The sequence below is a fragment of the Condylura cristata genome, unplaced genomic scaffold (assembly GCF_000260355.1).
Source record: "Condylura cristata isolate star-nosed mole 26May11 unplaced genomic scaffold, ConCri1.0 scaffold00032, whole genome shotgun sequence".
NCBI lineage: Eukaryota > Metazoa > Chordata > Mammalia > Eulipotyphla > Talpidae > Condylura > Condylura cristata.
The window spans coordinates 13,404,982-13,416,629 of NW_004567133.1; the positions used below are offsets into that span (position 1 = coordinate 13,404,982).

At 53.8% G+C, this 11,648-nt stretch overlaps 1 protein-coding gene across 1 annotated transcript in view; it reads right to left on the reverse strand.

Annotated features, from left to right (window-relative positions):
- Window positions 1–18: 18 nt before the first annotated feature.
- The window catches only part of ERCC4 (excision repair cross-complementation group 4), a 25,304-nt gene continuing 13,674 nt past the window's right edge, over window positions 19–11,648 (reverse strand). The window contains exons 9-11 of the mRNA XM_004692117.2: window positions 10,077–10,169; window positions 3,610–3,722; window positions 19–1,715 (exon numbers count right to left, since the gene is read on the reverse strand). Coding sequence (XP_004692174.1) covers window positions 982–1,715; window positions 3,610–3,722; window positions 10,077–10,169 — 940 coding nt within the window. The 3' untranslated portion in view covers window positions 19–981. The remainder of the gene's footprint in view (window positions 1,716–3,609; window positions 3,723–10,076; window positions 10,170–11,648) is intronic.

Below are 11,648 nucleotides of genomic sequence, written 5' to 3' on the forward strand. Positions count from 1 at the left end.
TTTAAAAACGACGCAAAGATGCTATGACTGTCCCGTATGTCTACTTCAGTACAAAGCTAAGTCTAGTTCAATGGGAAGGAGGTTTGGAATGAGATTGCTATTTTGACTGATTTTAAAATATATACCTACTTCTTCAGAATGTTTCTGTGTGGTACGGTGGATCTTGCACTCACAACCCTTTTACTCCAATGCAGGGAAGATGGCACCTTGGCATCTTGCTGGGCCGCTCGCGGGCTTGCATTTGACCCTCACACAGACTGTAGCACAGGAGTGAAAGCCTTGGGGGTGGGGGGCCGGGGGGAGGCGCCCACACTTGGTGCCTCACACCTAGGAGAGAGGCTGGGAGGCCCGGAGCGAGGATGCCTCTGAGGCTGTAACTAGCCACTTGGGCCTCAGGGTTCTGGGACTTGGGAGCCTGGCTATCTGCAGAAACAGAATTCTAAGGGCATCGTCACGTAACCCACACATCCTGGCAAACAAGTAATTCATTGCGTGTTTTAAAATACTGGTTCAGAACAACCAAGGGGACATACTGCGCAGATAAGATGGCCAGAGAGTGAAGGGGCCAGGCCAGAGGACCATCTTCAGCCAGGGTGGGAAGCTGATGCCCACACTTCTCCTCGGGGGGAAAGGCAGGTGGAAGAAGTTGAGAGTTGAGGGAAACACAGTGGAGGGAGGGTGGGGAGGGCAGAGCGCGTCCCCCTCGGCGCTCCGGGGGCCCTCTGCGGAGAGGGGGAACACAGCGGAGTGTCTGGTCGGTTTGGGTGGGGCACACAGGCTCCTGCTGCCTGTTCCAGGACCTGCCTAAACACGCGTGGCGACGTTACCTGCTGCGGACACAGCTCAAAAAGCAAACAGCCCTAGCCCTGGCGGGCAGGCGCAGGGCGGAGGGCGCAGGTCTGGCCCCCCTGGCAACGTTCAAGGCGGAACCTGGGCCGGGACCCCCCCCGAAAGCACCCGCGGGCGGGAAGCGGGCGCGCCTCACTTCCTCCCCTTCCCCCGGGTCACCACCTCGGCGTAGGGCGTGTGGATGAAGTCGTACAGCTGCTTGGCGTTGGCGGAGTTGCCCAGAACGGCCGCCAGCTCGGCCTGCGACAGGCGTGCCAGCTCCGCGAGGCTCCCGACCTGGTTCATCAGCGCGTGGCAGTTCTTGGCGTTCACTCCCGGCATCTTCAGCAGGAAGTCCTGGGGCCCGGGGCGGTACCTGTCGGACTCGGGCAGCGTGTCCGAGTCGGCCGTGACCGCCGCGGCGGCCGCGGCGTCGGGCTGCGGCTTTTGCAGCTTGAGCTCCTCGAACAGCTCGGCCGTGGCGTGGGGGGACGGGCACCAGAGGAGCCGCAGCCGCGGGAAGTGCAGGGTCAGCAGGGCGAGCCGGGCGCTCACGTCGGTGCCCGAGGTCTCCGGGTACCAGGCCCCGCGCGCGGTGAGCGAGAAGGGCTTGCGGGGGTCGAACTCGATGAGCAGCAGCGGCCGCGGGTAGTAGCGGGCCATGGCCACGCACTGGCTGTACAGGCGGCCGTTGTTCAGGGAGCCGATCAGGTCGCTGATGCTCTTGCGCTCCACGCACATCTCGGGGGTCAGGATGTAGTCACCCACCTCCAGGGTCACAGGCTCGATGTCTATGCCCCGGCGGTGGATCAGCGAGGGGAGCTCGCTGCGAAACTCCCGCATGTCCACCACCACGCGCTGCGGGGCGCCCTGCTGCTCCTGGCCGCCTGGCGGGGAAAGGCCGAGTTTAACGGGCTGTCACCCCAGAACCTCCCGGGAGGGCGAGCACCCTTTCAGATCGCTAAAACCTCGCTTTTTTCAGTGTTTTGGGAAAGATTTCTTTACCAAGTTCAACAAGGCAATGCCCATTCCTTAGGGGCAGGATGGTCAGGGGGCCCCACAGTTCTGGCCACTCAGAAGTGCCCGCGAACGTCCGCAGGCCCTGCCGCCCCTAGGAGCCACCGCGCTGCCCACGGGGTGCCCAGTTCCTGGGACAGAGCCTGGCTGGCACACAGCAGGTGCTTAAAAGTGCTTGCTGCCTTGCAACTCGCTGGGAACCCTTCTGGAGCTTTTAGGGCTCATGTCAGCGAGTCCAGGGATGGGGACATGGAGGGAGCGGGAAATGCAGGAGCCCTCAGCCGGGGCTCCCCAGCATCCTGTGGGGGTGCAGGGCAGGCTGTATTTGTAGGCCTGGGTCGGGGTGCTTCTAGCAAGGCACAGTGAGGCTGATGCTGCTGGTTCAGGGATCTCACCAGGGCTGCTGACGGCCGGACAACGGGCTCTAAAGACCACGCTCTAATCCCTGAGGCCCGTCACATGCTACGTTACATGGTAAAACGACTTTGCGGATGTGACTAGATTAAAGGCCTTATGGTTGGGGGGTATTCTGGATGAGCCAGGCAGGCCCAGCGTCCTGGCGAGGGAGCGAGGGAGGGCGGCAGGAAGGTCAGGCAGACTGGCTGGCTGTGAGGGGCCAGGAGCCAGGGGACACATGGCGGCCAGCAGAGGGCAGGCGGGAGGGGCTCTCTCCAGAGGCTGCAGGAGGAGCACGGCCCTGCGGACACCTGGACAGTAGCCAGGGAAGCCCACCTGGACTGCAGAATTGTGAGGCAATAAATCTGTGTCGTTTCAAGCCACCAAATTCATGGTAGTTTGTGACTGCAGCCACAGGAAACATTTGAATACAAGGGCTGGAGGGTGGACTCAAAAGCAGATTTCTGCAGAGCCTCCTGGGTGGCACCGGCTGCTCAGCCACCCTCCTCTGCTGTGACCGCCTTACACTGCCGCTCCGCAGGACATGTCCACCCCTCAGAGGAGTCAGGCTCTTCCAGAAAGACACGTGCTTGGACACGCATTTCCCAACTTCCAGGCCAAGGACCACTTCTAGCAGAAGGCCCTGAGTGCTGACCCTGCTGCGAGCCACCAAGTCAGGGTGCAATGGATCTGGGCCTGGGCACCCCATTTCATAGGCAGCCGGGTAACAACACCTCAGTGCACTAGACCCTGAAGCCCACAGCCCTACCCATGCAACCCCACAAGAGGCTGAGTCATGCAACCACACTGCTTTTCTGATGTCGCCTGGCCGCTCTCAGCTGCTTCCTTGGGGAGCGGGGTTCTGGGAGGGGAATACCCCCACACCATGGAGCGTGGGGAGTGTGGCGTGTCTTGGGGGCTCAGAGACGGCATGCTGCGCGGCCAAGCACACACATACCTCTGACCTGAGAAGTACCAAAATTCACAGATTGACAAAGAGGAGTGGGAGGTGGCCCGGATGAGTCCTGTTATTTTGAGCTCGCCTGGCTTGTTCAGATTGAGGGAGGAACCTAGTCACCAGTGACAAAAGTTTCTTTGGGTCTCAACCAACCACATTTAAAAGCAATGCTGGACTCTAATTGTGAAGTTGGGGGCCTAGAACACCCTAGAACATGACACCACTTGTTTTCCAGAAGAGGAGCCTCAGATCCAGGAAGGACACGCGGCTGGTAAGTGGCAGCGCTCAGCTGAGGCATGGGAGCAGACCTCCACCGTTAGGGGATGACGAAAAGCCAGGCCTCTGGAGAGACTTGAGACCCTCATTGCCTCCGTCACAGGTGGGGGTGCCAGTGGGGTGGGGACACTCACCTGCCTTGCGTGTGTCGGTGGGAGCTTGGCTTGACACGGAGCCCCTTGCCAGGTCCAGGTTTGTTTCATCTCTGCCTTCTCTTTCTTCAGGAATAACCATGCTGGCCTTTTCCCTGGGCAGAGAAACGTTTTAAACATTCTTTGAACTGATGTCACACTTCTAGATTTTAACCGTTTCTAAGTGACTAGATGGACTGAGCGCTGCCACCCTGGCAGCTGAGGGGTCATGCGTGAGGAGGGCCATGGGCTTCAGGGTCTCGTGCACTGAGGCATCGTTACCCGGCTGCTTGTGAAACGGGGTGCCCAGGCCCGGGGTGCCAGGGTCGCAGCGCTCAGCTGCTTTAGATGTGTGTACGCTCGCGAGCGACGGTGAAGGGAGCGGGCGACTCTCTCGGGTGGGTCTTCATCCTGACCTCCCAGAGGGGAAGCAGCTATTTGTTTTCTATGCCCCGCATCCTTCGGGCGCTTTGAGACATGACGTAGTCATGTCAAAAGTGTCACAGAGACGGCTACCACTGTCAGGGAGCCCAACATGTCATCGAGCATTATGAAAATTTTAAATAATTATATGCCAGTGTTTTCGGAGCAATTGAAAACAATTTGAGCGTTGTTCAAAGTCAGTGATTGTAAAAAAAAGTACAAGACACCAAACTTTGCTTTAAAGAGCTCCAGATGAGAGGCCCATTACGCCCTCTCCGTGTTAAAGGAGAATCAAGGTGAATACAAGAAAGTGAATTTCCATTAGAGTTAAACAAAACCCACGTCGCGGGTTATGCCACGGGAGCAACATGAGTTCATGGACTCGCGAAGCTACGTGGAAGCACTGCGGGGTGCTCCGTGGCCGCACGGGGTGCTGCGGCTCAAGGAGGCTGTGCAGGCCGTGCTGCCTTGGAAGCTGGCCCTGCGTCTCGGAGCAGGGGATGGACCGTGACACGGTCATGACTCAGGCTCGGCGTCGGGAACCACCGTCATGGCGAGACCCTCGATGACCAAAGGAAGAGTGAGCCGGTCTGCTGTGGCCGAATGCTCCCGCAGCAGTGACGCAGGCTGGGGCAGCTCAGGAAACGGCGAGTCCCGGGCAGCCCCGTGTGCGGGCCTGACAGGAAGGGACAGGCGTGCCTCACCACAGCTTCACTCAATTGTGCTCGGAGGCGATCACGCGCAAGCCTGCGTGCGTGTCGGGGGAAGTCTGCTGGCTCCGGAGGGCACACACTCACTTTGTGCCTGTCTGTATTGTATTGAATTATTACTGTATTGTAATGAATTATTATTGTTACTTGTTAGAGATTTGTTTTTATTTGCATATGCATACAAGAGCTGGGGTGTAGACCAGAGGTGTGAGGGGTGAGAGGATGCACTAGGGACAGAGTGGGGAGCAGAGCAGATGGACCTACTGAGATGCACTGCTCAGGGCGGCAGTGGGTGAGCAGGAGAGATCTGCAGCTCTCTGGCCGGGGACTGAACTCAGGCAACAGAGGTTGGAGACAAAACTCCTGCGCCACCAGGGAGGCCCCAGCTATGAATTATTTTTTAATTGAGGTATATAAATTGTTTTTTAGACATTTTTGCACACTTACCGTCACACACTTAATAGACTACTGCACACTTAAGAGACTGTAGCATCACATAAACATAACTTTTATATGCAGGGTGAGACCAAAGCTTCCTGTGACTCGTTTTATGAGCTGCCCGCCTGACTGGGGGGTTCGGCAGTCCCCTGCAGCCAGTCTGAGGCACCTGCCTGGGCCCTTGCAAGGCTGGCAACTAACTGCATTGAGGAAACAGCAATCCTGGGAAAAACCATGGGCCTGGCCAATGTCCACCGGAGGGCCTAGCGCAAGGTGAGACGCCAGAGGAATCTCCAGCAATAAGTGGTCACTTCAGCCAGGTGAAAACAACAAACCTTCTTCAGTGAAAGTAAATGAAATCAGATGGAGCAAACCTCTCACCTCCCGTGTCTCAGAGCAGGGCCCGCTCTGGACAGAACCTACCCCTTGGAATTCCACTTGCTTCAGAATAACATACAAAGGCAAAATTATGACTGGGGCCCCATTCTATAAAGAGATCACAAGGTTCCAGTTCCATCGCATGGCGTTACCTCATCACAGCATCTGGCGGTCACTCATCACTGCTGCCTCACAGCTACTAGAGACCCGAAAGAGGACAACCTACCCCAACAGGTTCTGCTCTTCAACTTCTTTTCCTCCTGCCTGTGTTTCCACTGGCTGGGCCACGTCCTGATTCGCCTGAGGCCTGAGCGGTTGTAGGGCGTGGACAGGGGACTGGAGGGGGGGGATGAGGGGGGGTCCTGGATGCACATTTCCTGCATTTGAAACCTCCCACTAGCCCTGTGACCTTGGGCAAAGCATTCACTGGCTCTGTTCTTTAAGTTCATCTGGAAAACGGGACAATAATAAAAAAAATCCACCCCCAAAGACCTGTGAGGTTTACAGAACATGCATGAGGCACTGAGAAGAGAACCGGGCTCCCAGGAGCACTGCGACATGCCAGCTGCTATTAGCACCGTCCTTCCCTCAGACTTCAGTGACCTTGTCCCCTAATTATGCAGGATTACGCTAAAAACCTGACTGACCTTCAAATGATTCCATAACTGTTTAAATAGTTATAGGAAACTCTAGATGACTGTGAAACTGAAAACTGAATCTGACAAAAACAGGCCTGTGAAATGAAAGTTGGGTGGTGAAGAAAGAGCAAGTCTTCCAGCGAGCAACTCAAATGCATTTACAAGTTTGCCATAATTATAATTATTCAAATTGTAATTATTCAGTTACTTGCTTTCAACTCTGGCATAATCATTCTAGTCACTTAAATATTCCGAGTCCTACTTCTACTTAACCGAGGGGACTGAGGTTTCGCTTCTTCGCTTTCTTGGCTTCAGAGACATGTGGGGAGCCACGCGGGGGGTGGGGGTGGGGGGAGGGCGCGCGGAACTGCAAGTCTCTCCAGATGGGCGGCTGTTCAAGTCTCATGCTAGCGTCATGGTATTTTCAAACTGCAGAGTTTCAAATCACCTTACACTTTCCTTTGAAAAGCAGTGACCTCTCCCAAACTATGCACACTCAGAATGTTATTACTGGTTTTTCTACCCCGGGAGCATTTTATGCTCGGTACTTAGAAGTGTAATCTTTTTTCTCATTGCTTATCGTTTGTAATCTACTGACCTTTACTCCAGCCACCCGCTGGCGGCCAGTTTGCCTGCCTCCCTTTTTTTCTGGTTATTTTGCATAGTAGCACCCCGCTTTTGGTCTCCTGTCACCCGCAGAGGGCCTGGCAGAAGCCCATCATCCTGTTCTCACATGAAACTGTTCTGTCTACAGGCGCAGTGCAAATACTCTTTCAGCAGTTCATCTCCATAGATTTTGCTTTTCACCACAAACACTTCTCCGATTCCCCAAGTTTTCTGGGAAATAAGCATCTTACGATTGTACGTCGTATTACTATCTGATTGCTTTGTAACATGGGCAGATCTAATTTATAATAAGCAGATAATCACCATTGAGAGAGGTCAGAAATGATGCCAGCCCATAGGTAAAATTGCATTACAATGTGGTCTGGAAATTATTGTGGATTGAAATGCAGGAGAGGGCCATGTCCCAGGCTCTGCTGAGTGAGGTCTCCAGGATGTGCCAGGCCGACTCAATTGTTACCGAGCCTCTCCTGTGTGGAGTCACTCTTACAGACCCGGAAGAGCCCCAGTCCTGGGTACTTTGCCACAATCTACTCAAAATGCTCTTTTTCTGGGTCAGACTCCCTGAAGTCTTGGAGAAGAGGCAGTGACAGGGAGAAAGGCCAGAGCACAAGAACTCACCCACGGGGACTGGAGCAGGCTACGGAGCTGTCCAGCAAGGGTTAACTCGCAAATTCCCAGGAGAGGCTCCAGCCTCAGGCCTGGCTTCTACCAGCTTCTGGGAGATAAGCTCTGAGCCCTTAGAACAGCCTGCCTGGAAGAGGCTCTGTATTGGTCAGATGGTTTATGCTGTGATGTGATTTATGGTGAATGCCTGTGTTTGCTCTGAGGGCTGGAATGTGGGTACTCTGTGTCTGTATAACTGACCCACTGACCCCCCCCCCAAAAAAAAAGCAAATAAATGAACCCAAAACACCAGATGGCTGAGGTTCCAGGGAGTTCTCTGCTGAAAACATGGAGCACATGCTTGCCCTCATTGCTGCTGGGAGCAGCAGACACATCTGTGTGGTTGCACTGGGGAGGACCTGGAAGCCAGTCTGGCCTGGGCTTCGGCTGGGCCTCCTTTCCTACAGCTACATTTAATCTGACCCTTCTCTGCAATAAGCCATAACTGTAGTATACCCGTTCTGTGTCTCATCTGGCCTGAGGGTGGTCTTGCGACCCTTCCAGTAAACACCAATAAATGGCCCGAGGGATAATTGTATTTGAGCTCTATGGGCTCATTTGAAACTAGAGACAATGACTTCAGTCAGAGAGGCTTCAGAGAAAACTGTTTTAAAAGGAGTGAAGGAACAGGTAGGAGGCACAGCCCGGCACCCACTACTACCAGTTCTTTGTTCCACCTCCTGCCTGCCTACCTCCTCTGTCAGTCTCACCTTGGCTGAGCACCTGCTCTTATCAGACACTTGCAGTAATCTCCTGACCAGTTTCCCTGCTCCGCTTATTTCTCAGATGCCAGAGAGAACCTTTAAAAATATACGCATGTTGCTGTCCTGTGAGCCTTCAACGCTGTCCTACTGCCTTTAGAGTTAAGTTCTGAATCCTCAATAGAACCTTGTCTGCCTCTGAGCCTTCACACACATCTGGTTAATCCCCTTCCACCTGGCCGCCAGCAACCAGCACACATTCTGCACACATCAGCCCAGACACCACTCCTTCAGTGAGGCGTCCCTGATCCCCAGAACAGGCTGTGCCCCTTCACAGTGGTTCCCACTACCCCCTTTTCTTCTACCTTTGCAGCTGGTGGCTCACTGCACACTTGCATTTATTAAAATATTCATCATTATTTAAGGTTTCTCTTTCCCCCGAGGTTAAAGTCTAGGAGGCAGAACTTTTTCTGCACCACTTAACTCTAGCACATTTATATTAGGACAGGGCTTGGCACATTAACATATACTCAATGACTACCTGAGGGCTATTTCAGTCTGGGGAGAGGGGAGGCTCACAAGACAGGGAGGTGCTAAATGTTTTAGACAAGAAGAGGTAGCCTATCTAATAGCTTGTTGGTTCTGATGCTATTTTTGATTTGTTTTTCCTAAAAACTGACATATACAAAATATAATAAACGAGTATAGTAAATGGAGCATGGTAATAGAAAATACATTTTCATGGGCTGAAGGGCCTGGCCGGTTATTCTATGACCAGAAGCTGGAAGAAATCATGGCCAAGGCATGTCACAGCTGCAAGGATTTGAAGGGGAGGTGAGACTGCCCACAGGGTGTGCTGAGTCCCACTCGGAGGGTCGGAGGGTCGGTAAGGGAAGCGCCCTGCTCCTGGGGACACAGGCCCTGGGCTGAGAAGGCGAGGTCAGCCTAGGGGGATGGTAGTTCACTTGGCAATTCTGTCCTGGGCCCTGGCAGGCTGTCTGCCACTAGTGATGGTCTGCCCTCTCACGGCCATGGTGAGGCAGTGTGGCCGGGCCACAGCCTGTTCCATGGTAGAGCCTTTCCACAGCTCAGGCCAAGGACACCCCGGCCAGCCCTGCCCCTGGCTCTGGAGGCCCCTCGATATGATCGGATGCGTCTTCTTTTATAAGCTGCCATGGCCCTGCCAACATTCCTAGAGGGGTGTGGAGTTCTCTAACACCTGCAGGGGCAGGGGCGGCCAGCCGAGGGGCTGGCACCATCTTTAGCAACACCTTCCTTGTACTAAACTGAAAAATCTTTCTGTTAAGATTGGAATGCTTTTGGCCACTTATTCTCAAAAACACGGATGTGAGTTCAGGTCAACGTCACACCTTTTAAAATCTTCTTCCCCATGGAGTGACTACATTGATGGGGACCTGAACTTCCCAGTGTAAACAGCACAGCGCTCACCCAAGCACAGACAAGGGAACGTTCATGACAATTGAAAAAAACAGACTTCAGAGGGAAGGGGCAAAGCTTCATATGTGGATGAGTGAGTGGGAACTGTAAGAACATGTTTCTTAGAAAAGTCATTTTAGTTATCTTTCTGGTGACTTCTATTTTACAATAGAAAGGCAGTTCTTTTTAGAGTCTGAACACCCAGTTCAACCTCTGAAAACAAGTCAAGACGGCAGCAAAGGAGAAAGGATGAATGTGTGGATAGACACTGGGGGACGCACGGAGCAGGGCTTATCCTGGTGTGATTCCCCACAACTCCTTGCCCTCCCTCTCTCCTGAGGGCCAGAAATATCCACCACTCCCCGCGCCCCCCCCACCCCGAACTGGAGAAACTTCTGGATCCTGTATGGCCCTCAAGGGCACTGTGACCTCTGCAGTGGCCTCGTGGGCATTACCTTATGAGTTTCTCAAACGCTTCCTTTTCCTTCCGCAAAGCAGTGAGATAGCGCTGCTCCTCGGTTGAGCCTCCGTATATGAGAAAGTAAACCCTGCAAGTCAAGACAGAGCTCTGTTAGTTGTAAAAACATCATTTTTAATCCTTGAAAGGCTCAGCATTGCACAGAAACCAGCAAGAGTGCTCAAATAGTAAATATTTGACTAAGAAGAAAAGGTTCCATTAATCACATACTTACTAAACCGAAGTTGCCTAAACCCCACCTGTTAAAGGTCTCATTACCACATAGGATTTTTTTTTTCCTTCTTTTGCCAAAGGAAGGACAGAGTTTAGGTAAACACTGAAATATAACTAGAGGGAGAGGATAATCCTTTCCTCATTACTATAAACAAGTCAAAAACACACAATCTCAGTGGCTTCTCCATTTGCAATTTTTTTCTTTGCACCTCTGCCAAACAGTCATTTGCAAAGTTGGAGTAGTTATAAAAACCAGCTTTTGAAAGTTCGTGTTGTGAAAAGCAAGCAAATGAAATCTATATGACCTCTGTCTTCAAAGCCGTCTCTAGTTCCTTCTCACTCGCGTCTCAACAGAGCCCAGCCACCCCACTTGTGTTACCCCATGCCGGGAAGGCTACGTGCCACCAGGCTTCTCGGAAGGTGGGGTGATTCTTTTTTCTGACCGGCTTTTCTGTCGTGTTTGTTGCTACGGAGCTGACTGCGCCCTCCTCGTCCCTTCTCGTCCCCTTGAGCCCTCAGGTTTCCTTCTGCCCTCACTGTCCGGGACTACAGCCCTCGGACCGCTGGCTGGCGAGGCCAGAACCTCGGCCCGGCCCCCAGCGGGCGCTGTGGCCAGGGAAGGGCATTCGACATCTCCCGGCCTCAGTTTCCTCCGAGTCAGGGGTTGACCAGAGGCCCCTTGCGCCTGACATTTTTCTTCCAAGTGTCATACTATCCTATTCTTGGGTGACAAAGTGCTGTGCAACAACAGCGAGTGACAGAAGTGACCGACAGCAGGGCACGGAGAACTGACCACCCCTCTGTCGGGCACTGCTCTAGGGCTCGGCCTTCGTGGTTTCTGATCCACCTCCACCTTCCAGCTCTACTCTGAAACGCGCCTCAGCTACATCGCAGGAAGGTTTCTCTCGGCCATAGCTTTGCTGTCACTTCCCCTCGAGCACCGTTTTCTCATCTGACAGGTCTGTAGCTTTTTCATCCAAGACTTCTGGGGACTCACTCAAGGAAACGGTCCAGTAATTCCCCAGCTGCTTTAGTTTTATGTGGCCGTAACTTAGAGCCACTTCTTAAAACTGAAAAGACGTTTGAGTAAGCCTGTTCTTCCTCACAACTGCATTGACTTCTGGCAGGCGCTGGGCGGCTACCCGTTTCCTAGACTCGTCGGGGTACAGCACCCCAGAAGCCGCAGCCGAGGCACACAGACCCGGACAGCAGAGGGGCACGTGGCGAGGACGGTGTGTCGCGGAGGACGGCGCGGGCTGTGCCCGCCTCCCTCGGTGGCCTCGCCGGTGCCCCCGGGAAGCCAAGCCGCAGCCCCTCGCACACCTCACGCGGTGGG